This window comes from Dunckerocampus dactyliophorus, chromosome 12, assembly GCF_027744805.1.
Source record: "Dunckerocampus dactyliophorus isolate RoL2022-P2 chromosome 12, RoL_Ddac_1.1, whole genome shotgun sequence".
Classification (NCBI taxonomy): domain Eukaryota; kingdom Metazoa; phylum Chordata; class Actinopteri; order Syngnathiformes; family Syngnathidae; genus Dunckerocampus; species Dunckerocampus dactyliophorus.
The window spans coordinates 12922988-12950130 of record NC_072830.1 but is presented as its reverse complement, the minus strand read 5'-3'; the positions used below and the strand labels follow the sequence as shown (position 1 = coordinate 12950130).

The window sequence follows — 27143 nt, the reverse complement described above, 5'->3', positions numbered from 1 at the left end:
GTGTCCTATGTGCCACTGTTTGATTTTATATTACTGGGTAAACGAGGACGTTTGATTTTGTTGGGGGGGGAGGGACATGTTTTTTTTGTAACGCCCTTATTTTGTGTTGTGGTTTGTGTTGAGGTGACTTGATTGAAAGAGTTGTGAGACGAGTGGGCTAAGAATAAACGTGCCTCCTGTGCTTTTGTCCACCCTGCACTCCCACAACATTAGTGGAAATATTCAACCCCTCGGTTACATCAGGCTCATGCTTCACCCCCTTCCCCTCTCCTAGCGGCAAATGTGATGTCCATCCTTTTTCTAATGAGAGAATCATTTGGAGTTTTCTTCTGAATTTCATTTACCAAGACACTTTTGTCAAAACCATGTTGCAATAATTTGAATTCTATGCTACCGATGCAGTACAAAGTACAAAGTACAAGTACAAAGCTGCTCTTGAACACAATGCTGGATTCATCAAATGGTCACCTCAGTCAACCTCAAATGTATGCACATTTAAAAGTACATGTTCCAAACAAGAAAAAGTTCCAGCAGTTTGTAATGAGTACCTAAGTGAAAATAGCTCACCTTGTTCTCACAGAAATGGCATCATCAGACTTGTTAAAGACAGAAAAGCAAAAAATGCTTTGTGTATGCAAAGTGCAAAGGCATGTAATTCGTCTGTAAAAACACAAAATCGCACAAATGTATCTGTCTCCTCCAATGGACAAGCCCAGACTTGTCTTGAATTTTAAGCCAATCACAGCAGGGCATCCCTGTGGTCTGAGGTAAAACTTGACAGTTTAAGTTTTTTAAACTTGAAAAAATAAGTACACTCAGTGACTGCCACAGACACTAGTTCTATACTCATATTATTTAAGTAATGCAACAAAACTAGTTCAATAAAGTGGTATTTACTAAATTGCTTGCTTTCTTGGAAAGAACTTTCAGGTTAACAGTGTGACACAAACGGAGCTGCCCCCTGTCCAATGTTTGGACACATAGTCCATGTTTATTTCCCGAATGACACTGCAGCTGTTATGATGCCGCATGTTGTCTTGTTGATAATGACCTCTAGATGCAGAGACGGGACCCAAGTGCAGGTAAAAGGCTTAAATTATAACTCCAAATGCTGAACAAAAAGCAGAGAAGCTTGCAGAAGGCACGTATAACTGAGATGCAGGCAGGCAGCAGATGCCGATTCACGCCAATGGCTGAACTAAATACATGAAACTAAAATTAGCGGCAGGTGTGTGTAATCTAGAAGGTAAAGGCGAACGAGAACAGAACAAAACAGGAAGTATAACAAAATAAGGACATAGAAATCGGAACTTAGGAGAAAACAGAAATAAACCAGCTGTGTCACAGCAGTGATTGGACGCATCACTGGCCTGCACGAATGGGCTTATAGGTGCCATTGTGTGAAGACTATATAGTGTGAAGGCTATAAGGGACAGTGTGTGTTTCTCTGTGTTATTCGTGGTGTGGACACATACAAATTGGTTACAAGCGCCGCTCGCCATCTATGGAGTTTTTACTGCTGAAGTGACGTTCCTATTATCTACCAAGGGAACTCACCGCTGTGTTTCTGGCCTCTCTTTACAATCTTCCGCCAACCAACTCTGCCACTGCACTCGGCAAACTGCACAACGTCATCAGTGAGTCAGAGATGGCTCACCCTGATGCCGTTCTTATGGCAGCTGGCGACTCGAAGCATGCTTCTTCTGCGCCACTCTGCTGACGGCTGCATGGGTGTCGTCCTTTGTGCGTTTCCTTTTGAGTTTCCTTTGATGGCAGCAAAACTTTTTTTCCTGATCAGGGTGTCACGAGTTGGTGTAATAATTAGTTTGAACCCCAAGATGCAGAGAGTTAGGCACACGGCTGAGGTAACAAAAGGTTTTAATAACAAAAAGGTGACCTCACAAGGAGGAAAAATGACAGCCACAAGATGCAAAAATACTGTCATGTTCCGCTCTTATTTTGGCAGGCTGTACTTCCTGCGGGGAGGAAGAGGCAGCCGCTTCACTCCTGGTGGCCGCGCAGCTGCCGGCAATTAACATTAGTGGCGGTTAAAAGGCCAGTGTCGTCGGATGCGCAGCGCTGGTTCATTGTTGTTCCTCGTACCCTCACCGGTTCTGTCACCTAGACGTTGTCCTTACCTGTTGTTACTGCCTTGGACAGTCTTGTGTTGTTTTTCCACAGAGCCATCCACTCTGTCGCCTTTTGTTCTTGTGTTTGTGAGTACCTGCACCATTAAAAGACTTTAATTTGCACGCCGCTGTTTTCGTCTCTGCACACCGGGGGTCAAGCACTCGACAACCTCAACTCACCCGTGACGAATCGTGACACAAAAGGCGGCATAGAGAAATGAAGAGTCTGTCACAGCACAGAAAAGGGAGACGAAAATGACGCAAGTCAAAGCTCCAGGTTCATTATGAGGTTTGCAAAAAAAAGCTACATGCCTTCAACCAAACGTTGTGCAGAACAAGGGAGAGTTATTTTTCCGAAATCACTACCAACTGTAGTAACTGAGTAGTAACAACTCGTGTACTGTTTGCTACAGTTAAGACTAACAAACCCTCTAGTTTCACTGCCCTTACAACTCATTTCTACGTCTAAGTGCAATGAGTTTGCAATATTCTTTCGTGACAAAGTACAAGGTATACAAAATGCAATCATTTCCACAACACAAATAACTATTCTGCAGCCAGACACCTCAAGCTGACACATTTCACACCTTCCAACCATCCATCTTCTATGCCACTTATCCTCACTTGGGTTGCACCTGTGACAAAACAGTCGATGAGATCATCTGCAGTTTTAGTCCATCAATGTCCTGCCTCGATAAGTTGCCCACTGGATTTGTAATGTCAGTGTTGACCAGTTTGCTACCGCAACTTACTCATCTAGTTAACATCTCACTTTAGACTGGAAAATTTCCAAAGGACCTAAAAACTGCTGTCCATAAGCCTCTTCTGAAGAAGCGCTGACTTGATTCCACAGTACTATCGGCCCATATCAATCCTGCCCTTCTTGGGAAAAGTCTTAGAAAAGGTTGTATACCAACAGCTTACTGACTTTATCCTACCTAACAATGTGTTTGATACTTTTCAATCAGGTTGTAGGCCCCACCACGGCACTGAGACAGCTGTGATCAGGGTGACAATGTACAGCTGTCTGAACACAGATGCAGGGAAAATCTCACTTTTAGTTCTACTAGACCTGAGCTCTACCTTTGACATAGCTGACCTTGTGATCTTTTTACAGATGTTATAAAACTGTGCTGGAATCTCTGGTACTGCTCTAAACTGGTTCAAGTCCTATCTGAAGGACAGGAAGTACTTCGTTGGAGTTGGTAACTGTGTCTCAAACCAAATGGCTATGACCTATGAGGTTGCCCAGGAGTCAATCCTGGGACCCCTATTGTTTAATATGTACATGCTTCATTTAGGTCAGCTAATATGCAGCTGCAATGTGTCCTGCCACAACTATGCAGATGGCACTCACATCTACTTGTCACTGGCGGCAGGTAAACATTGTCCTGCAGATTTACTTTGTCACTTTATTAAACAGATCAGTGTGCGGATGTAATTTGCTAAAGGAGGAAGTGACGTAGTCCTTGTGCACGGGCGGATCCAATTGTGTTCCGGGTACGTATTACGTAGTGACACTCGCTTCTTTATAAACAGTTTGGTGCCTCACAGACTGGCAAAACTGCAACTGTATCGGTCACATGACTTTTTCTTAAAGCACCGACAGAGGGTTTTGCTCTTTGAGCTCGTAACATGTGCTAACATGTCAATGTTCCTGGACCCACGATTAACATACACCAATCTTAAACCAGCATCACATCACATTGAAAAATCAAGATTACGATCACAATACACATTCCCACCCTGACCAATGTTCCCTCTAATTTTTCAAGTGTCTGAGCATACAAACAAACGACCTGAACATTCGCCACCAGACGTGCACACTTGTAGTGTCACATCTGTCCAAAACCTGAGAACTTGAGGTAGTCCAACTTTCATTCTGTGGTATTTTGTCTATGAGTGGGTTCAAAATGTCAGCAAGGCGTATTTCACAAAGTAGCTTTCGTTTTGGTCCACCTCGGACAAAACAAGCCGTGGAACTATCTCATCCAATGAATAATCTAAATCTTGCAGGAAACACCTAGTTTATCATTTCATTTTCCATTTCTTTTCTTTTTTACCATTTATTTTGTTAATTATGTCTACTGTTATTTACTCATTTCCTTTCTGTTTTGCAGCAGCCTGTTCTGGTACTATTTCATTCTGGAAATATACTGGAAAGTGATGACACATTTGCTGTATATGTTTACTTTTGTTTAAATAAAAAATGAAAATAAAAACAAAAAAAACCCTTCACCTGAAAGAAACAACTACCTTCTGGTCCCTTCGGCATCATTGGTGCAAACTTGGCGTAACACTTCCTGTATCCTGTAATTCCAGCCATCAGAATAAAAGCACGCCAGTACCACATGCACGGTTAAACCACTTATTTAGTCCACACTTTTCACTCAGAAAACTGTCTCAGAGCAGCCCTCATTAGAAAAAGAAAAAAATCTCATCCCTGTTCAACTCTTGTTCTTTTGTTCCCACATACTCCGACAGCCTGTACACCTTAGGGGACTTTTTTTTTTTTTTTACTTTAGCTTGGTGCGTGGCTGCAGCAATGCCCGTTTGTTTCGCTACTATACGGGGTTAGCAAGCAGCATTTAGCTCCCCTGCTCCAGTAGCTATACGCTAACCTGGAAAACAGCGGCATGTACTACAGTAAGTAACGTGCTGTTAATGAATTGATTGGCTGCGTAAGTAAATACATACCAACAGGCTCTCATTATTGGCTGGACAGTGTTCGTCTTTGTGTTGTTATCGCTTGTGGTCGCCTGTCACTCCCGGAGTTGCACTGCAAAATGATACAGAATAAATTATGTGTTTATTTTATTTACATTTCAGGTTGTATTTTATTTTGCTGCGCAGCAATGATTTCTTGTGCGCTGAGAACGCAAGATCAGTGCAATATTGCGCACGCACGCAGCTTAGAGGGAACGTTGATCCTGACTATATTTGACACACACCTCATACATGGCCAAAAAGGCATTTTTTATACTTGTTTTGTCAGGGCTATATATGTATGTGTGTGTGTGTGTATATATATATATATATATATATATATACATACACTGCTCAAAAAAATTAGAGGAACACTTCGAAAACACATCAGATCTAAACTGGGGGAAAAATGATCTTCAATATCTTTCCTGATAATAAGTGGGTGATGTATTGGTAACAAAACGATGCCACTTAATTTGATGGAAATGAAAATGATCACCCTATAAGAGGGGGGAAATCAAAGACACCCCAAAAATGAAAGTGAAAAAATGATGCAGCATACTGGTCCATTTGGCTAAAATGTCATTGTAGCAACTCAAAATGATTCTCAGTAGTTTGTGTGTGTCTCCCAGGACACCATCCGTAGTCTCATTAGGAGCATGCCCCGACGTTGTCTCAGAGCATTCCGCACCAGGCATAAAAATGAATAAGCCATAGCTGTTCGTTGGAAGCTGAAGGAGAATTTTGTGTGGCGTGTGTCACCGGATGTATTCAACTGACGCCTTCCTGCCACCACAGGTGTGACTAAAAGGAGTGTCCATATCAGAAACACCTGTGGCTGTTCAGGTAGCTCCTCCCCTCAGTTCTGTTCCCCTGAAAAAGCAAAACACAAATGAGAAGAGAAGGCGAAACAAAACAAACAGAGAAACCAACAAGCTGCTCCCCTGCAGCAAGTAGCTAGTGTCACTGCTGAGCGTAACACCTGCAGCTGGATGAATTTTGATATTTAAAGTGACAATATTAATCCCCTACAATCACAGTGTTTCATCTCAAGAGACATGAATAATCAATGCGGGTCCAGCACAGCCATTAGAGGAACAAATAAGCCACAGAACCCCTCTCTACAAAGGCAGATGTAGCGCTTCTAGAAGATGCAGATGTTCCATTAAGACAGGAAAGGGTCTCCCACGACCGGAGACACCTCTGTAAGTCGGATGAATGATCAGGAGCGAGGACTTCCTGTCCTGCGCTCTTATTCTGGTGCGCTGCACTTCCTGTTAGGGGGTCGCTACAGCCGCTTCACCCCAGTGGTATGTTGCACAGCTGGCCACAATTGCAATTAGTGCAGAAACAGCGATGCAGAGAAATGGGGCTCAGACTCTGGTCCAAGCTGCAGGTTGGCTGTGAGGGAAAGTGGAGGAGGGGTGCAACTGCAGGAGTTAAAGTTCCCTCCAACTGAACTTCAGTGTCAGGAGGAGACAAGACAAGGTGACAAAATGAAAATATCTAAACCACAGTAACAGTATCTCTTAAATATAATCACAATATGAATATGAATGCATTATTATTCATATAGTAATGTTGAAAAATATTAATATATTAATGGTGGTGCATACATTTGGTATAAAACATGTAATAAACTTGGTGAACAATAAATAACCCTAAGTAAAGATCAGTTTGGCAGAGCAGAGGTGCCAAACTGAAGCCTCAGTCTGCAGCATATTGCTGTTCCATACAGGTCAGTATTACTGTGGAGGGTGTTGTGGGGTGGGAGGGCGCTTCAGTTAAGCACCTGCACACAAGGCAGTGGTGCATTTGAGGGATATACAGAAGGAACTACTACCGTTATCAGAGCTGCCTGAAAATGGCTTCTGAAAAGGAGAACTGCTGGACATCTAAATCAATTTGTTGTCATTCCTTTGTCATTATAATTATAAGTTGAAAAGAGTAAACATGTTTATTTGATAATAAATGATAATGAATGATAAAAAAGGTCAATCATTATGAGCCCTCGATAAATGGACATTTACTTGCATGCGCGTCTGCTCCATCTGCTAGTCTTTCTGTGGTTCACAGGCTGGGTGACAAGAGGGTTCACTCTGATTGTGTCTGTGTTTGTTGGCTCCATATGAAATGAACACAGAAGAGAGCGGGCATCTTCTCAGTATTAAGCCTCTTTGTCCCAGTAGTGGAGGTGGGGGCTCCGTACACTAGAGTCCCTTCATATAGAGAGTTACGACAACTGAGATTTCATCGCCATTTTGGGGCCAATTCAAGAGCGCGGCTTGCGTGCACAGTACGACAATGCATGTACATTGCAATGTCTCTGCACAACGGGACGCATGCAAAATGTCTGTTTTATATTTATAGATCTATATTTTCCAATGTGTAATATGGTATAATTTGACTGACTTGACTGCATGAATGAAAACATTGTTGAACTGTTATGGACATCATGCATGAATGCTTTGCCAACTGCTTATTAAATTAGCAAATTCAGTCTACATTAAAAAAAATATATGAATTCTGTTGAATATGGAACAGTTGCATTAACTTCAACATTTGTTTTTAACTGTAAATGGAATAAAAAGCAGAATTTCACAATACATTCAATGCCAACAGATTTCAAAATGAATGCAGTTTTATAAGTTTGCTCGAGATCGTGGATTACTTTATTTGCAACCAGAGGTGATTTACACAAGGACCATTCTTAACTCTAAGCATTCATGACTGCCTTATTTTTTCGTTTTTTTTAGAGTATATTTTACGTTTAGGCTACTTTCTTACAGCAAAACAATTGAGTAGAACACAATATTTAGGTAAACACACTCTCTCCAAAACGTGCCAAGCTCATCAAGAGATGCCTTAAACTTAGTAACATCGCCCCAGGTGGCTCTGTCAAGTTGTCAAAACCTTGTGACATTAAAAATTTTACCATATACAGAGCCTACCTGGCACAGCTTTGACGAGTTCGGCTTCCAGCCCAAACGGTTGATTTTATTTTCCCAAATTGTTCGTCTGTTGACATCTGAAGGGAATCTGTAAAGCTTGAAACCCTTGTCATGTTTATTTGTGCATCCAAATACACAACAAATCGGCATTTTTGGGGAAAAATAAGAATACGGCCAAGAATACTGTAAAGAAAAGGCGAACGCAAACGCGAATTTGGCCCCAAGATGGCTCCATGAGTCACGTGACCGTATTTTTTCGACTGTCATGTCGCAACTCTCTATATGGAGGGACTCTACGTACACGGAGTGCGAGCAGTTAGCTCGCAGACGCGATTATGAATGAAGGCTCTCTATGCTTATCTATGCCGAATGCCACAGTTCCAGTGTGGATGTGAAGCAAAGCCTTCTTCCCGACAGTCAACGCTTACTGAGGCGTTCGATCGGCGGAGTAACTATTAAACGAAACACTGTAAAATGGTGCGCGTTCACAGTATCAGTCGCTACATTGCAAAAGAAATGCAACCTTTCAATACGGTTGAAAAGCTAACATTTGAAAAGCCAACAGTAGGAATTGCGTCAGAGATATTAGCAACATTGCATCTGAGCTCACTGCCTTGTCTGTTTTTATCTACCTATTGCCTTGCTGAGTGTAGTCTTTTTACACCATGAGTAGGATTGGTTTGTGACGTCGTGACGTCCGGCAAGTCGTGAGTGTTCTAGTAGGCGGAGTCTGTGTACCAGGTACACAATGTTGAGTGCCATCTAGTGGCGTAAATATGACAATACAAAAAGAACATTGACTAATAAACCAAATGATGTTTGTAAAGAAGGTTGAAATGATCGATTATCGTCGACAAATTTTAGCAAAATTATCGACCAGCAAAATTTGTTATCGTGACAGGCCTACACTGCTATAAATAATTTCTTTCAGAATTAGCAAAATTCCCCAGTGCTAAACAATTGCATCTAAAATGGCATATCCCAGTCTTAAAGTGAATTACCTGGCATTTACTGTATGTCTGTGTTTTCTTTTTCTTAGGTTTTCCTCAGCTCAGCTCGTATCCAAAGTTATCTGATAAACTTGTTTCGTTACCTACGTGGTGCATTTGACAATACAGAGCTGTAAATGGCTCATGTTGCGTCGGTCACTGCGGGTATTTTTTTTCGTCTGCTTGCTTCTAATTTGGCTGGTGATCTAAAGTCAGTTGCTGGTACACACTAAAAAATTATGGGTTGAAAATAATCCAACTGTAATCCAGCCGCTGGGTTACTATCGCACCAGCCCAGCGTTTGTTGTTTCGACCCAGCAAGTTGGGTTAGTCCACTTTGACCCAGCAGATGAGTTAGACCTCGTAAAACTTTTGCGAGGGAACGCAAAACTGCTTTGCGTTATATGGCAAACATTTTGGGAGCTCTCGAAAAAGCTCGTTCTACCCATCATACTTTTTTCTCCATGTTCCCTCAAGATCTTTCATCCTGCTGCTCGGGATGTTATTGACACCTACATGTAGGTCATATTTCTGCAGTATAATGGATTTAAACATTTATATATATACATATGTATTCATTGTGTTTAGTAAATAGCATTCATACATTTTATCAAAGTGTACGCACAGAGTATAACTTTATTTTATACTCATCTCAGTGCTAGTGAATGCGTTGTACAAGATTGTCCGCCTATCCCCGCCTCCTCTCTTGCTCACCACTCTGTTCTCAGCAACTCAGCTGTAACTCTAGTGTCCTTGGTAACTACGGTCACACGCCTCATGCCCAAAGGGGGCGCGATTGTGGACCTCCAGTGAAGAAGAAGAAGAAGAAGAAGAAGAAGAAGAAAGTAGGCGAAGAAGAAGACGAAAATGAAAGTGGCGCCGTTTTGTAATATGAACTAAGTAAATGCTAAGTAACGTTAGCGTTAGCAACGCTGTTAGACATCCTGTGTGAGAGAGAGCTGAAATATATATAGCAGATCATAAAGATGACATCGTCCTCGGTGGATTACACTATCGGAGGGGTGAAGATCCACTTCCCCTGCAAGGCGTATCCATCCCAGCTGGCCATGATGAATTCAGTATGTTATTCTCATATACACTGTAAATGTGTGCTGTACATATATGCGTGATGCATAAGAAAAGCACACAACCAGATCAATTCTTAGCTGTACATCTGTTTTTACAACTCATTTTGATTTACCATGATGTATTCATATATCTTCCTACAGCCATCAAAGAGGCCATACCGTTGTACAGTATATTGTATACAGTAGCACTAATTGCACTAGCATTGTTACTAAGGGTGACACATTAACCGCCACCAAAAGTAGGAAGAACACTACCACTTGAGCTATTACTGTACACCAAGTCTGTACACAATAACACTAAAGAGGCAGGACAACACAGTCGAACGTGATAATTGGAGTGACAGCAAAGCATGCTGGGAAACGCCCCCTACTCCACAGCTGCTCACAGCACTCATCCAATCAGCAGTCGGGACACATTTACCGCCGAACAGACTGTGGGAGAGTACTGCTTTACTTGAAAGTGAGTGATGCTAGATGTAGGTACCCTTGAGTAACTTCTGTTGTGATCTGGTACTGTACAGAATCTTAAATGTGATTTTCTTTAGAGGAACCACTGATTTTGATGCACACCACAAAAAGATTGCAGAATCATTATTGTATTTTTTCACATTTGGTTTCTTTCAGTCTGGTTTTCTGGCTGCTTAATAATGCAAGTGAAGGGATTTGGAATAAACAAAGCAGTAGAACATTTCAAAATGCAAGATTAAATGTCTAAATGTATTCAACAGACGCACATCATGACACTGAAATGACTTTATGCCACACTTGCAGATCTTACGAGGGTTGAACTATGGGCAGCATTGTTTGCTGGAAAGTCCGACAGGAAGTGGGAAGAGTTTAGCTTTGCTCTGCTCGGCGCTGGGATGGCAGCAGGCACAGTTTGGTAAGTTGACAAGCGAGTTCTATAAAACAAATACATTTGCTAGGTTTGACTTAAATAAACGTGACTTAATGACCATTGGAAAACGGTTGAGACCATTTGAGACGCCCTTATCTTCCTTACCCCAGGAAGGTGAAATGTGTCGTAACCACATCCATTTAGACAGAAGTGTAGTTGGGTATAGAGTGAGAACTTTGCTTTCCTTTGATCATGAGCAGGATGAGCATTAAAGAAAATGTATGTATGGTTGACAGCTATTTGCATTTGTGTTTCAATGTGCGAGTGCAGATAAAACGCGAGGAGGAGGATCTGAAGATCAGAGCCAGTCTTATAAAACTTCTGGAGACCATAAGAGGTCAAATATCAGCATCCCATGTGACTGTGTGTGCCATAGCAAAGTCTCGCCTGCCTCAAAGGAAACGTCAGTCAAACCCGATGTTGTTGATCTGACTGCCTCACCGTCCAAAGAGACATCGGAGCAGCTTCATGCAGGATCACAAACCAGTAAGTTTTCTGCACATCTTCAAACAAACCGTTTTGGTGATGCTCTTTGACTTTCAGTTGATCATTTTTACATTCAGAGGAATTACTGTATATTTGAAATCATTTGTACCACAGTTCCACCACGGGCTGTTGGCTTTTGGAGGCTGAATCAGTCACAATTATCCAATTTGCACTCCTGATCAAAATGTTAAGACCAGTTGAGAAATTGCAAGAATGTACGTTTTGCACTGTTGGAGCTTAAGGAGGTTCTAAATAGAGCTTCAAAATGCAAAAAGAAGAAATGGGAGTGAGACAAAAAAAATGGAGACAGCAATTTTTTGCCAACAAGCATTAAAGTGAAATAGGGTGTTCATCAGTAGATCAAAAGTTTAAGACCATAACTTAAAAAAAACAAAAAACAGAACCCCCCCAACCCCAAAAGATAGAAATAAAATGTTGAAAAATAGGAGTGAGTAATGAATAGATGTTCCATTTTTGTTAATCAGCTGAAAAATGGGTTTGGGCATGCTTGATGCCAGTGTTTCCAGGAGGCGAGTGGGAATGTTGCTCCAGGTGGTGAAGATGGCTTCACGGAGGGCATCCACTGTCTGGAACTGATGTCCATTTTTGTAAACTTCCCTTGCCATCCATCCCCAAATGTTCTCCATTGGATTTAGATCAGGCGAACATGCAAGATGGTCTAAAAGAGTGAGCTTATTCCTCTGGCAGAAGTCCTTTGTGAAGTGCAGTGTTGTCCTGTTGAAAAAGCCAGTCATTACCACAAGGACGAGGGGCTTCAGTCATGAGGAATGCCCCCTGCAACATCTCCACATAGCCAGCTGCAGTTTGCACAACCCCTGCACAACCTGAACCTCCATTGTTCCACTAAAGGATCATGATGGTGCCCCCTCCTCTCTGCCGTGCAAACATTTTAGGTGGGATCCAGTAACCAGTAACTTTGGAAGCCATCAGGACTGTCAAGTTTACATTTTTTATCATCAGAAAAATAAAACTTTCTTCCACCTTTCACTGCCCCATGTTTGGTGCTCTCCAAATGCAAATTCCAAACACCCAATTTTGTGGCATTAATGGAGACGAGGTCTTGGAAGACAAGTTTTTGTTTTTAAAAGCCTTTTTTGCAGATGGTGTCCGATGGTTATCGGACTGCACTCAGCACGGCTCGCTCCACTGCCTCCGCCTAACCCCCTGATAGCTTGACGTTGACAATCTCCTCTGACATCGTATCAACATTTGCAATAAAGTTGCTGTTTTAATTATTAGATTGGATTCAGGTCCAGGACCCTCCCCGTCTCTCTTTAATTGCCATTGTTCACTTGCGGCACAATCCATGTTGAAGCCCTAAATTAGCTTTTCTCAGCGCACAACTATGTGGTGCGATCCAGGACCGCCAAACGAACTACTATTTTACGTGGGTTATCACATATTTATGAATTATTACTGACTTATGAGAGTGAACAAGAGATGTGTTTTCTGTGGAAAGAAATTGCCTATTTTCAGAGAAAACTTTTTTTGGACCAAAAATCAGTGACTTTGTGGGGAGCCGCTGTATTCAAAAGAACTGCTGATTGTGAGAAAAAGCATCCTGAAACAGGGAAACTGATTACTGTCCTGTCATCAGTCTCATAAGCTTGAATAGACTTTCCACAGAGTTGATCGGATGATAATAGCATCAATCGTGAAATACGATGCGATATCTCGTTTACTGAGCCCATCATAAACAAAACGCATTTTGAGCAGGGTGGCAGCCTGGAACTTGTTGGGGGTGAACGAGAGAGATTTAAAAAAGTATATTAGTAAGTACAAACTGTATTGATCAGATTGTCATACCACAGTGGCAATCTACGAAGTACACAATAATAATCCAGTGCACTTGCTGCATATTTGTCAGCCAAATCACTTCCCAGACAAAAGTTCCCGGATTCTCACCTGGGTAAGACTTCCCAGTTTTCCATCCTTGCTGACCAAGACGATTTCCAGCCGGCGAGGAAACGAATTCGCACCGCTGAATCCAAGGTAGCATTGCATCTTTTCACACCTTCTGTTGTGCATTTAAACGTGCGTTTTACAATGGAAATACGTTGGTTGTGCTAACTTTGTGTCATCTGTATGAGATATTTCTTTAATTATCAGACGCATTTGTGTTCAATTAGGCCTGTCATGATAATCAATACATCAATTAACCGCACAATATGCATGTGCGTTGGTTTCCTCCTCCTCTCTCTACCAAACAAGCTGGATGACAAGAGGGTTCACTCTGTGTATCTGTCTCAACACCCGGGCGGCATGAACGGAGTGAGTGAACGCTCCTGTCAGCCATTCAGTCTTTTTGTCCGAGTGGGTGGAGGTGGGGCCACTGGCGAGTGTACACACAGAGTAAAGCAAGTGAGGAGTAAAGCAGCATTTTGCCTCCGCATTGTCCCACAATTTGCTGTGGCATTGTGCGTCATTTATTTATGTATTTATGGCATACCTGAAAAGCGTGAAGGCTAGTTTGCGCACTGTTTGCATTCTGTTTACTCATAAACTACGCGCTTGGCACGCAATTCCTGACTGAAAATGGTGCACATTGGCACGAACTGACCACATGACTAGAGCTGCAACAATTAGTCGATGGTTAATCGATTAACCAATTAATCAACAATTATTTTGGTAATCAATTAATTGTTTTTTGATTTAAATATGTATATATTCTCTGATTTCAGCCTCTCAATTGTGAATATATTTAAATTTCTTTAGTCATCCATGAAAGCCTAAAGACCTATTATCTTTGTGTTTTAGCCAAACAAGATATTCACACATATCAGCATAGACTTTGGAAAACAGTGATGGGCATTTTTGCCTTTGCGTTCCCAACCACTAGCTGTAGGTGTTCGCTTCATATTAATTTGGTCCATCTACGGCCTAACCGATTACTCCATGAATTGAAACAACAAGCTTCAGATTAATCGACTAAGAAAATGATCATGATTGTATTTTTGTGTACATTTATTGTTTTACTGAAACTATTTGACAAACATTTAGATTTGTTATTATTTAACATTATTTTAACAGAATATTCAAGAGGCAACCTTGTGTTTGTGCACTTACTTGCTCTGTCAGTTAAAATCTTCTATTTCTGAATAAAGAGGTGGAAATCAAAAATGTGTGGGTTTTTTTTTGTCAGATTCATCGAAAAAAAGAAATAAAATAATAGTTGGTTGCAGCCCTACACATGACATATTTACACACTGTCAAGTAGCGTTTACGTCTAGTGCACACCAATAGTACGCACAACGAGCATTGTTCCCGCATGGGTATGCATTGTCACCACCACGTCCTGCATCCATGAGGCAGTCCTGGCGTTATTTGGTCCCGCTGTGTCCCACGTGATGCCACGCCACAGAAGGCATCACCCCTTAGCTTCATTAATCTGTATTCCAGTTTTGTTCATTATTTATTGAAGTGCAATTTTGTTAACAGAGACTTGATACTCCATTTTATTTATTGCTTTTATTGTGTGTGCTTTTATTGGAGGTTTTTTTCTTCACAGAGGTCTATTTGTCTTGTTTTTGGTTGTGGTTGTGATTTTTAAGTGCAATTTTTGCTGAAAGAGATTATTTTCATTGTTTTTTTTTTCTTTTTGTTTAATTTATTATCTTTAACTTATTTTATTTAAAAGCTTTTGACATTCCAATGTTAAATACTCTTGAGAAATGAAAGTTTATTGCTTTTGATATGGTGTACTTGCATTATTATGCCATATATTATATTATTACATGAATGAAAAATGGTCTCAAAATAATGTTGACAATGATATTGTTTATTGGCAATAATTTGTAGGACAGTTTTTGTGTTAATGTGTTATCATGACAGGCCCTGTGTCCTACTCTCAACAAGTGAAATAAGTGACAAAATGTACCAAATGGTCCGACATAAACCGAAACGTAATGAAAGCGGAGTTTTCCCATAGAAAACATCAGGATGGTAGCTCATTTTGTAAGAACTTTGGCTTTGGAAATGGAGAGTCCCTTTTCCTGTCCCACTGCGGGCAAAAAGAAAAAAGAAATGGCAGGTAGTTTTGGAAAGATGCTAGGGTAAACTTACTAAATACTTTTTTTTTTTTTTTTGGAAGCAGTTTCTTGTTGCTAGCATAGGTTTCTGTTGGATCACATACAGTATGTAAAACACGTGGTCTGTTGCAGGGAGTGGTATTTACTGAAGAGATGCCAGAGATGAACAATCACCCTTCAGGTCCTCAGCAATGGACTGCAAAGGCAAAAAACCATGGAGATGATTTGGCGTCTTCTTGCTCTGTGAGTATACATTACTGTCACATGCGGTCAGTATTTATTTCCATTGTTAATATCAACCAATTATCATTCATCACCCTTGACAGGACTGCCCTAATACGTTGTATGCAACGCGGTATACAGTATGTCATATACAATTCACAATGCACAGGAAAACACATCAACATGTTGGGAATACAGCAGCAATGGTAATTGAAATGGTCATATTTTATTTATTTGGAACATGCTTAAGAAAGTGGGTATACTGCCAGTGGCTCAACAAACCTGGGCTTTGTGGTTAAGATGCAGCTCAACAAAACCCAAGTTCTCCAAACAAAGTTAAACGGTACTGCGAAACGGTGGTTATCAACTTACTTTGTCAAGCTCGGTTTTTGGCTTTGTGCTCTGTGCGCGTTCACATAAAAGGGGGCGTTTGATGTCATATTATTCTACTTCCACTAAAAAGCGGAGCGATCCCAGCTGGTGTATTTTACACAAGATGAGGAAGTCATAATTTTGCAGCGTTATGAGGAGTTGAAAAAGATTATTACTGCCAAAAGTAACACTGTCGCCACCAATAGAGCGTGGGGGGACCGCTGATAGACATATTAACACTTATCCATCTAAAAAAATAAATACATTGGAGCAACAACTGTCTTTTTTCATCTTTGAAATATGTCTACATTGTTTTCAAATTTTACTGCTCTAAATTATAAGTGCTGACGTGTTTTGTGGCGACCCTTTTTTCCTTTGTGACAATTCTTTCCTTTTTGTTAGAGTAAAGAAGTGTATTGTTGCAGTTGATTGATGCTTCAGAGTGCTTATTCGTCCAGCCAATATTGTAATATAGGAAGACGGACTGAGTACTCATGCAAGGACTGCTGTGACATATATGTCTGCAAACATTGGCTGAGTTAATATTTCATACTGCATTCTGTTCCTGATGCATGGCTGAAAAAGGGACGCAAATGTAACACACTTGTATTCTCTCAGCTGCAAATCTATATCTCTCATAGAGAATTTATTCAGGGAATGCTAGCGAATCAATGTGGTCTCAAAGTAGTGCTGCCGGAATGATTCTTTCTCCCACGTCCACCTGGTTCAAAATAAATGGTGACACCATCTCCGATTGAGTTATACAGTGAAACAGAGGTGCTTTCATAGCCCATTTTAAGATGAAAGTCTGGACATAACCTGGTCGGGACCAGGTATTGAGTTTAGCCTAAGTTACCATGGTGATATAGCTGCTTTAAAAGAGCGCTGCCTTCGTTGAACAGGCAAGCCTGGCTGTGCACTCAACACACCTTGCTAACCCACTAAACTCGCTTCAAAGTGTACCCCCAATGTGACACTGCAGTACATCACATGTTTACACAATTCAACATGTGCCAAACTACTTCTACTACTTCTCCATGTCTCTGCATAGTTTATGCACTTCCTGTATTTAACACGTACGAGGTTACCAATTTAATATTAGCGTAAAATGAATGAATACTGTTGGAGATTAAATTCTCCGCACCCTAATAAGGCCACAAGGTGTCAGGTTTGGCGCAAGCCAAAGTGAAAAGCTGGATCCCAGCGCAGAGGAAAAAAGACAAAAACGATGAACAAAAATATTTAATGTAACAAAGGGTGTCCACAAGGGAAAAAGTACAAAACAAAACAGGAAAATCCACAACGGGTGGAACAAACGGAAAGCGCTGACAGCGAAGGGCCTGACAGGATAATAACTACAACAATTGTAACAAAAAACACTGCGGGCAAACCTAGGCAGGAAACTAATACTAACAAGAAGCAGAATACAGGACTGGCTGTACCTCACGGCAAAAAATGAACGGAGCCAGAAAGCAGGGAAAAGGGTACAGGAGCCGGACTAAGCGGTAGCAAGTAACAAGATATCAGGAAGTAAAATCTGACACCGAGGTATCGCTGCTGCCTTTCTTAAGAGGGGTCCCAGAGGGGTCCCGGGCTAACTGTCTCTCCTCATGTCCTCCTGCGGCTTCCTGACCAAAAGGAGAGAGTCGGCCTTGATTGCTAGTCCCCTCTGCCTTTTTTAGTTGTTTTCCTCAGACCATCGGCACCACGGTAGCCCAAGATATCTTATCCCTTGCATTCTTCTGTGATAAGTGTGATAACGACAGCTGCGAATTGCGTTTGTAGGACTCTCATTAGCACCTTTTTGTGTACAAAATAGCACATGCCCTCCCAGCATAGTCCATCATATCTGACTGCTGATTATGTGAATGCACTTTATGTGTGTTTCTATAACCTACTTAAATAAATGTTCATCCATTCAGTTAACAAATTAGTAAAACAATATTTCTATAATCTACTTGTAATAAATATTTTGTCACTCAGCTAACAGGTTAATAAAACAATATTATTCTACGATACGTACTTACATAAATAAATAACCAAATAAATACACAAATCAAAAACAAACAAATACATGAATGCGTACATAAATAAATATAAAAATATTTGTTTTCAGTGACATGGGTCATACCCAAAGTGTTTATTTATAGTTTGTGTGTGCCTATAAGAAAAAAAGACATCTGAATAAGATCAAATGAACATTTTTATTCCTTTGCTGAATTGAAACAAAGTTAAAAAAAAATAAATAAATAATCCATGGCCAAACTTATTAGCTCCCTGATAATTAATAGTAAATATTATCATCTTCCTGACTCAAAAGTGAAAAAATTCGCTTCTGGTAGTTTCTAACTAAGCTGGCACTTCTGGGGTTGTTTGCCCATTTTTCAATTTCCATATTACTAATCTCCACTGGGTGGCAATCCACTCCACCAAATATGTTGACGTTGTGCTAAAAGACTGCTCAGCAAGCATCAGACACAAGTGTGTACATTATGTGTCAAATAATATTTGTTCTTGCCATTGATCAGCTGATTTGAACTCGTGAACTGTGTAATCGCTGTCATTTTGTTTTTCATGTCTTTTTGTAAAATTGAATTTCGACAGCTCTCCTTGCATGTCTGTATGTTTGTGGCCTGCTTCTCTCTGTGGTGTGGAGCAGAAATATATAGCAGTATCAGTGGAAATACCCTTGAGGGATTCCAAATCGGTAAAATAACTTCAGTAATGAATCAAATGCGAAAGGCCAATGATTTCCTGTTCTTGGCCAAAGCTACTAAACTTAAGATGTGACTGGATGTCGTTGTTGTAGTCGCGGCATAGCAGTGTTCTGGAGTCTCATTTGTGCCAGTGTGCGCCTCATATCCCTGCCCTCCACACGCCCACTTTCAAGCATATATGGTCAATGCAAAACACCTCAGGGATGAAAATGCATGTCAGTGCATTTTCATGTCTGTGTAGTTTGTCAGTCATCCGGGTCATGGTAATCCGCAAAGGTTTAATCGTAATCGTAAAGGGCATTTTTGGGCTTGCTTATAGTGATTTGGTCCTTGGGGTGTACCAGCGTGATTTTGAGGGTTTTGTTGCATTTTAGGTTATGTTCCTAATGAGCTTCTTTGACAAACCATCCATGCAAGGGAGCACAACATTCTGCCTACCAAAAGTTGTGATTGTAATGGAACCGGTGCCGACGTAAACCAGACTGGAAAACCGAGCTATTGTTGCCTCATTTGGGTGCTAAATGAATTGATAATATGGCATATGTTCTATATTGTTTGTAATTATGTTCCGTTTTTTTTTAAAGCGAACGTTAAATTAGTAAAAATTACATTTTTGTATGTCTCATGTCCCGCCATTTTTGTCGGACCTCGCCAGAAGGGGGCATTTCCCAAGTGACATCGGTGAAGGAGCAGGATTGTAAAGAAACGCTAGTTGGAACGACTTGGTTTGGTATATTCTTCATCAAAATAGTAGTCATGCCAAAACGTTGTGTTGCCGCTCGCTGTTCAGTGCCCGAGTGATACTGTATGTTTGTTTTTTGTTTTTTTTTTTCCAAAGATGATGGTTTAAGACCCCAATGAACAAAACAAGTACGATAGCCACCCGCCGAGAAAAGTGCTTTAAGCGGACACGTGCTGTGAGTTGCCCCACAGCTGTGAATGCCGGGAGACCACACAGGAGACCGGGGATTGAGCTACCCGCCGTGGACGAGAACAGTGCATTGTAAGATAACACATGCTGTGAGTAGCCCCGAGTAGAGTGTGTCTGGAGAATGAAGCAAGTGCTAATTTCGGTGTATGTGATATGACCACCGCTTCGCGTTCATTTCACTGAAGACTGCTATGAAGAAACACCTTTACAAGTATGGTATGAACGCATTTTGGATGGTAGGAAGCTAGCAACAGGACTAAAGGAGGCGAAAGGTGTCAAAGTTGCCACAGAACACAATAAGTCATGTCTTATTTACATATGTACAGTATTGTTATATAGTATTGTAAACACTATGCCACCATAACGACAAGCATTCAATGCATTATACAGGTTATAAAACTTATTTTCACTGCGATATGTTGATGGCGGCGGTGGTGCGGGGTGCCGATGAAGGAACACAATAAAAAAAGGCTCCAAAAAGCCCTTTACTCTCATTAAGAAGCCAATTTAAGACAATAATTAAAGGGTAATTTACACTTACCATTTAGTGTTTGAAGCCGACCAGTCTTCATCTCCATGTCTTGTCACCTCAGCATCAGACATGCATTCCATCATCGGTGGTTCCAATAAATATGGCTTAATTCCAAGTTCTCTATTTCATCTCCAGATGTTTCTTCCTCCTCGAAAACTAATGACACATCGCTCAAATCTTTGCTATAATCACTGTAAACATCTTCTATCTCGTTCATTCTCTCATGTTTGTTCACTTGAGATGTTCAACTGCGCTGACGCCACTCGGGAAACGCCCCCTTCTGACGAGCTCCGACCAAAAAGGCGGTTTGGTACATACAAACATGCAATTTTTGCTAATTTAACATTAGCTTTTCAAAAAGCGACAATATTTAAACAAAGAGGATAAATCATTTCAGCGATCCTTTAAAGCAGTGGTCCCCAACCCATTTGGTCATTTGGTACCGGGCCGCACAGAAAAAAAACATTTGTGGGAACACAAGCCGGTCTGCTGGTCAAAAAAAGGTTGGGCACCACTGCTTTAAAGTACAGTAAAATCTTGGGAAATGGGAATCTATGGTGTGTTCAAGGACCACCGAACAAAGTGCAAAATCTCAACACAAACATTAACATAATATAATAACGGATTAGATTTTATATCGTGCTTTTCAAGTTCGAAAAATCCTGGGGGAAAACTGACACCCACGGCCTCTTCGATGACCACCAAACACTCATTCACATCCAGTGTGGGCAGCACTGGAGACAAGGTGGGCGAAATGTCTAGCCTGCGGGCACAACTGCAGTGATTGAGTGGAGGGAGCGAGGATCAAACTCCAGACCTCCTGGCTTCTGGATGATCTGCTCTACCTCCTGAGCTACTGCTGCCCTTAATAAAAACTGCACTTTTTGGGGGAATTTTTCCATCATCGACAATCCTTTTGTGAACCCTGAACCCACATATCTTTCTGTGCATCCTAAGTAGAGAAAAACTGCCAGCATGAGGCAGCTAATAATGCACGTTGGTGGTTGCTAGGCAGATCCAGCTATAGTGAAACACTAAGCCGTTCTCATAGCGTAGGCATGTAGTACAAGTGCTAAAGGTTCCAACCATCCGTCCATTTTCTATGCCGCTTCTACTCATTAGGGTTGCGGGGGTATGCTGCAGCCTATCTCAGCTGACTTCGGGCGAGAGGCGGGGTACATACAGCCTGGACTGGTCGCCAGCCAATCGCAGGGCACATACTGTATAGACAAACAACCTATGGACAATTTAGAGTCACCAATTAACCTAACATGCATGTTTTTGGAATGTGGGAGGAAACCGGAGTACCCGGAGAAAACCCACACACGCACGGGAGAACATGCAAACTCCACACAGAAATGCCCCAGGGGAAAATCGAATCCAGGTCTTCCCGATCTCCAGACTGTCACTGTGTGGCTAACGTGCTAACCACTAGACCACCATGCGGCCCAAGTGCTAAAGGTTTCATTGACAAAATAAAACTATAATGAAGCAGTCACTTACAGTGTCCGCTCTCATTGGGATGCCGTCTGATGGGATGGCTGTATCTTTCAGCACAAGACTTGTGCTATCCATTGAGCTGATAACTTCCATTCAAACTCAGAGGCGATACAGCAACTCCATTAGCTTAGTTACCGGTGTGCGGATATGCGGCTCGATACTGAAATATCAATACCTCCGATACCAGACCTTTAGGCTCTAAAGTCGATTCTCAAATCAAAATATTGATACTTTGCTACGTCAGTCATTTCCGGTACTGTATATCATTAGCAGGAACACAGTGGAAAGTAACAAAATTATTGAGACCATGTCTAAATGATATGCACAGTTGTTTAAGATAAATGAATAAATTCTTGTATTGTTTATTTTATGAGCTATCCGATAACTTGAAATACAGTACTTTTTAAAATTTACCCAACATGTTAGGTATATTTGCACAAAGTATCGGATCGGATCGGCCGATACAAGCCTGATTGTTACTAAGTGTCGAATCAGAAAAGAAATTAGTGGTATCACACCTCACTACTCAGTAGTGGCGTGAGGTGTTTTGAGCAAGGCTCTGTGTCACTACGCCAGAAAAGCAGTTACTCTGTATTAGCTCCTACAATAACAATGTTGCTGTAGTTTAGTTAATATACAGGTCACGTTATTTTAATGGAACATTGTTGGCGTTTTTGGAGGGTTTTTTTTTTTGTGGGCTTTATAGGCAGCATAGGTGCGTTCCATTACATGCATTGTTAGCTGCCTCATGCAAGCTGTTTTTCTCTGTTTAGAAAGCACAGAAAAGGGAAAGATATGTTGACGATTCACATAAGGATTGTGATTGATGGGCAAAATTCCAAAACAGTGCACTTTTCGCTGTTAATCATAACAAAGAGAACAATTCTTAACTTTTATCCATGTGGTTGTGTTGCACACTGGCAGAGGCGTTGCAAAGGAGGGAGAGACAGGCTTACTGGAAGGAAGAATTTCCAATAATGAGAGCACGACACTGCACAATTATCACTGTCCATTTCATAGGAGCAGACCCTTTCACATGATACCATCTTTATCCTTCATGATGGCTGCAACAGGGTCTAATTTCACTTCACGTTCCTTTTCTTTGACACTCATGCTTGGGAGACATCATGAAGGGAAAAAATGTTGCATCTCTAGTAAATACTGTTAGTTCTCTTTTTCTTTTTTTTGTTTTTACAGTATTAAGAATTTATGGAAGGGAGCACATATGCAACGATGAGATGTTGTAACCCGAGTACCACCTGTATTTCAATTCAAATGTTACATATGCTGTGAGACCCCACCATGACTTCTGTTTTGTATAGCCTAATTCAGTTTTTTTGTTTTCTCCCAGTCTCCCGAATGCTTCCAGTGTCCGTGTGCTTCAACTAAGGGCAGTGTGAAGGATGAAAATGCCAAAAAGATGATACCGAAGATTTTCTTTGGCACACGCACGCATAAACAGATCACTCAGATTGCCCATGAGATGAAGCGTACGGCGTATTCTACTACTCCAATGACCATATTATCCAGCAGAGATCACACCTGTGTCAACCCAGATGTGGCACCTCACTCCCACCGGAACGAACTCTGCAAAGACCTGCGAGAAGGCAAAGATGTGAGATGTTGCACTACTCCATATATCATATGGGAGTGAGACAAAAAATATTTTGAGTAAGCAGTTTATTGCAAATAAGCATTACAGTGAAATAGGATGTTTTATCAGCTGATCAAAAGTTTAAGACCATAGCTTAAAAAACCCAGAAACCCCCCTAAACCCCCCCCAAAATACAAATAAAATGTTGAAAAAAGGAATTGGTAATAAGCAGCTGCACCATTCTGCGGGTGCTCCAGGTGGTGAAGATGACTTCACAGAGGGCATCCACTCTCTGCAACCGATGTCCATCGGAAAACATCTCAGGTGGGATCTCTTTGTCATGCCAGTAACGTTGGAAGCCTTCAGGACCGTCAAGCTTACATTTTTTTCCTCATTAGAGAATAAAACTTTCTTCCACCTTTCAATGTCCCATGTTTGGTGCTCTCATGCAAATTCCAGAATAACCAATTTTGTGGCGTTGAAGGAGATGAGGCCTTTGAAGACCTTCTTTCTTAAAAGCCTTCTCTGGCAGAAGCCGTCTGATGGTTATTGGAATGCACTCTGCAACTGTAACAACCTTCATTTGGGCCAAGGATGGCCCTGTGTCTTGACGGACAGCCAATGGGATACTCCAGCTTAGGGCTGGTGACATTTTTTTAGGGGACTTTTTTGTTCCATAACCCTCAGGATATTTGAAGAAGTTTGAAATCACTTTCTTACTGCATCCAACCTCATCAACAATGGTGCACTGCGAGAGGCCTTGCTTATGGAGCTCAACAATTTCACCGCGTTCAAAGAGAGGAAGCTTTTTTGCCTTTGCCATCAAGAGATCATGACAGTGTGAATACCTGACACTAAATCACATTCAATCCACATTTTTGCCAAGATTTTGCCATTCAAAGGCTGTGCTCTTAAACATTGGATCAGCTGATGAACAGCCTACCGTATTTCACTTTAATGCTTGTTTGCAATAAGTTGTCCATTTCTTCTTTTTGCATTTCTCCTTAAGATCCAACAGTGCGAAATGTCATTTTATGTCTGTGTCTATGAGTTGATGTCTTAAAGGTGTGTGTACATCTTAGGGAAGGTCCTGCCGTTACTACCATGCAGTACAGAAAATGAGCCACCAGAGCAAACTCCAGCTGGTCCATGGTATGCAGCAAGCCTGGGACATTGAGGACCTTGTCTCACTGGGCAAACGGCTTCGTTCTTGTTCATACTATGCTGCACGTGAACTCATGCAAAGCTCCCGCATCGTCTTCTGTCCCTATAACTACCTGTTGGATCCAATGATCAGAGAGAGTGTGAGTAGACTCTGTGGATGGAAGTACAGAATGATGCATTCAGTATGTTATATCTTTAAATCCTTCCACAATTCTCAACCCATTCCAACATCAAAATGGCCAGTTCATTCAGGACATGAACGCTACTGATTGAAACGTTAGAAAAAAAAAAAAATCCTACATTTCCCAGAAATTCTCCATGAAAGAATTCCCACTGAAAATGAGTTCCACATTTCTCACAATTTTCAAACCATTCCAACATGAAAACATTCAGCTCATTAAGGGTGTTGGTGCAAATCATTTTCCACATTCCAAAAGTCTTACATTTTTCAACTGATTGAAAACATTTGCGACGTTCAAAAATTCTCACTGTCCCCAAAATTGCACATTTTCCATGACACAAATTCCCTTTCCTCTGAGGAATTCTTACTCCTTCCACATTTCCCATCCGATTCAAACCATTCCGACATCAAGACAACATTCAGGCATCTATTTTCCACATTCTGAAATCTTCTATTTTTGATGAAATTTCACATTTTCCATAATAGAAATTCCTTTTGAGCTTAAGAATTCTTGCGCCATCCACATTTTTTAATCAATTAAAACCATTCCATCATCAAAATGTTCAGCTCATTCAGGACACATAGACTAGAAATTGAAACATTGTCAAAAAATTCCTACATTTTTTGTAGTTTTACATTTTCCACGACAGACTTTACACTTTAAATGATTGGACTATGTTTTACAAGTTCCACATTTGTCACATTTTTCAACTGTTTCAAACCATTTTCCACATTCACAAATTGCCACTGTTCCCAAAATTCCACATTTTCCACATGACACAAATTCCCTTTGGTCGGAGGAACTCTTACTCACTGTACTTTTAAGGGATTCAAACTATTCCATCATCAAAACATTCAGATCATTCCAAAAATTAAAGTAACCTATTTTTCAACATTCCATAAATTCCCAGTTGTCCAGGAATTTCACATTTTCCATCCCAAAAAAATCAATTAAAATGAATTCTGTTTTTTCATGGGGTGCACATGAATGAACAATCACATACTTGAACAATCATAAACTTCTGTACGGTTTGTAAGTGAGCCAGGTGGTTGCATAGTTCATCTGTAAGCCCAAGGCAGGAAGACAAGAAACACTCAAGGCCAGGAGAATATGACAATATACAATATTAGGTAAAAAAAAAAACATGAACAAACGTTCAGAAAAGTTACATTTCAACAAATGAGTCAAATTGAGGATATGGAAACTTTAAAGAAACTTTGAAGTGCTCATGACACCAAAAAAGTAAAAAAAAAACAACAATAACAAAACGAACGAAATGATACTCACATAATAAAACATTTTTTGTCATACTGCTGTCACAGATAAATAAACAACTATGATGTAGGAGTAAAATGAAGTTGCAATTTTGACATGCCCCTCAGCGAGTTTTCTGAACTGATGCCATCTTGGCTGTCACGTCACGACCAGAACACTTTCCAAGAACCGGATTCAAAACACATGAACTCACATGAACTCACAGCAAAGCCAAGAAAGTGACATATTCACAACAATAACACAATAATAACGTTACTGATATTGTGTTGTTATGACTATGATGTAACAAAAAAATGGCCACAATTATGTTTTTGACTGCCAGTAAGACAGCTTATTTTTCATAGTCTATATTATATATCACACATCCTTTATTCATGTACATTCTCAGTCTCGTATTTAGTAAAAATAAAAAGTTAAATTCTATTTTGTTATTAGGCTGATGTTTAAAGTGCTACTGAAAAAAGGGACACAAGCACATATAGCAGATTGTATGACGCTTTCACATACTGTATAAAATAATACAATTAATTGGACTTTTACAGATAAAATAATACAAATAATTCCAGGTGGACTGTTGAGAATTATAAGCTTAAACGAGCCTGTGTGTATCAAATATATAGTCTGCCCCCCTGCCCCGGCCAATATTGTTCACTCAATACAAGTCAAAAAGTTTGCCCACCTTTGGCATAATGAATATGCAAACTAAAAAAGTAGCACTTAATTGTTAAACACTGTATGTGAAATAGCAACAATAATAATAATATATAGCATTTATAGTGTTCAACATTTGCCATTCCTTAATCCTTTTTTTTTTATGTGACAGATGGCGATTGATCTTGCAGGCCACATCTTGGTTCTGGATGAAGCCCATAATATTGAAGACTGTGCCAGGGAAAGTGCCAGCTTCACACTAGACAACAATGGTTTGCTGATGTGCAGGGAGGAGCTTGATGGCATGGTCAACAACAACATCCGGCGATCACAGCATGAGCTTCTGAGGAACTTCTGCTATTCACTCACCAAGTTAGTGGCTCGGAAAAGTGATTTGAAATGGTCTTATGGCTTTCTCTGATGATATGTTTTCTTGTGATGCATGTTTGTCCATGCAGCTGGATTCAAGAGAGCCAAAGCCTTTTGTCAGATCGGGGATATGAAAACGCATTCAAGGTTTGGAGTGGAAAAGATATACTGGGCATTTTTCACGGCCTGGGTATCACTTCTGACTCCTTCCAGATGCTGAAGGTACAACATTACTCTTCTTTTAACAAGTCTGAGGCTGCTCACCAAATACAGTGGTGTGAAAACATGTTTGCTCCCTTCCTGATTTATTTATTTTTTTTGCATGTTTATCACACTTA

At 40.7% G+C, this 27143-nt stretch overlaps 1 protein-coding gene across 4 annotated transcripts in view; it reads left to right on the top strand.

Moving 5' to 3' along the window:
• The first annotated feature begins 8809 nt into the window (after positions 1-8809).
• The window catches only part of brip1 (BRCA1 interacting helicase 1), a 48952-nt gene continuing 30618 nt past the window's right edge, over positions 8810-27143 (top strand). For 2 of the 4 annotated variants that reach the window (XM_054795104.1, XM_054795105.1), the window contains exons 1-9: positions 8810-9854; positions 10635-10746; positions 11032-11247; positions 13136-13260; positions 15429-15539; positions 22922-23185; positions 24247-24468; positions 26609-26808; positions 26895-27027. In XM_054795104.1, the coding sequence (XP_054651079.1) occupies positions 9762-9854; positions 10635-10746; positions 11032-11247; positions 13136-13260; positions 15429-15539; positions 22922-23185; positions 24247-24468; positions 26609-26808; positions 26895-27027 (1476 nt within the window). In that variant the 5' untranslated portion in view covers positions 8810-9761. Of the gene's footprint in view, positions 9855-10634; positions 10747-11031; positions 11248-13135; positions 13261-15428; positions 15540-22921; positions 23186-24246; positions 24469-26608; positions 26809-26894; positions 27028-27143 lie in introns of those variants that run through there. The other 2 variants (XM_054795103.1, XM_054795106.1) reach the window with 2 other exon arrangements.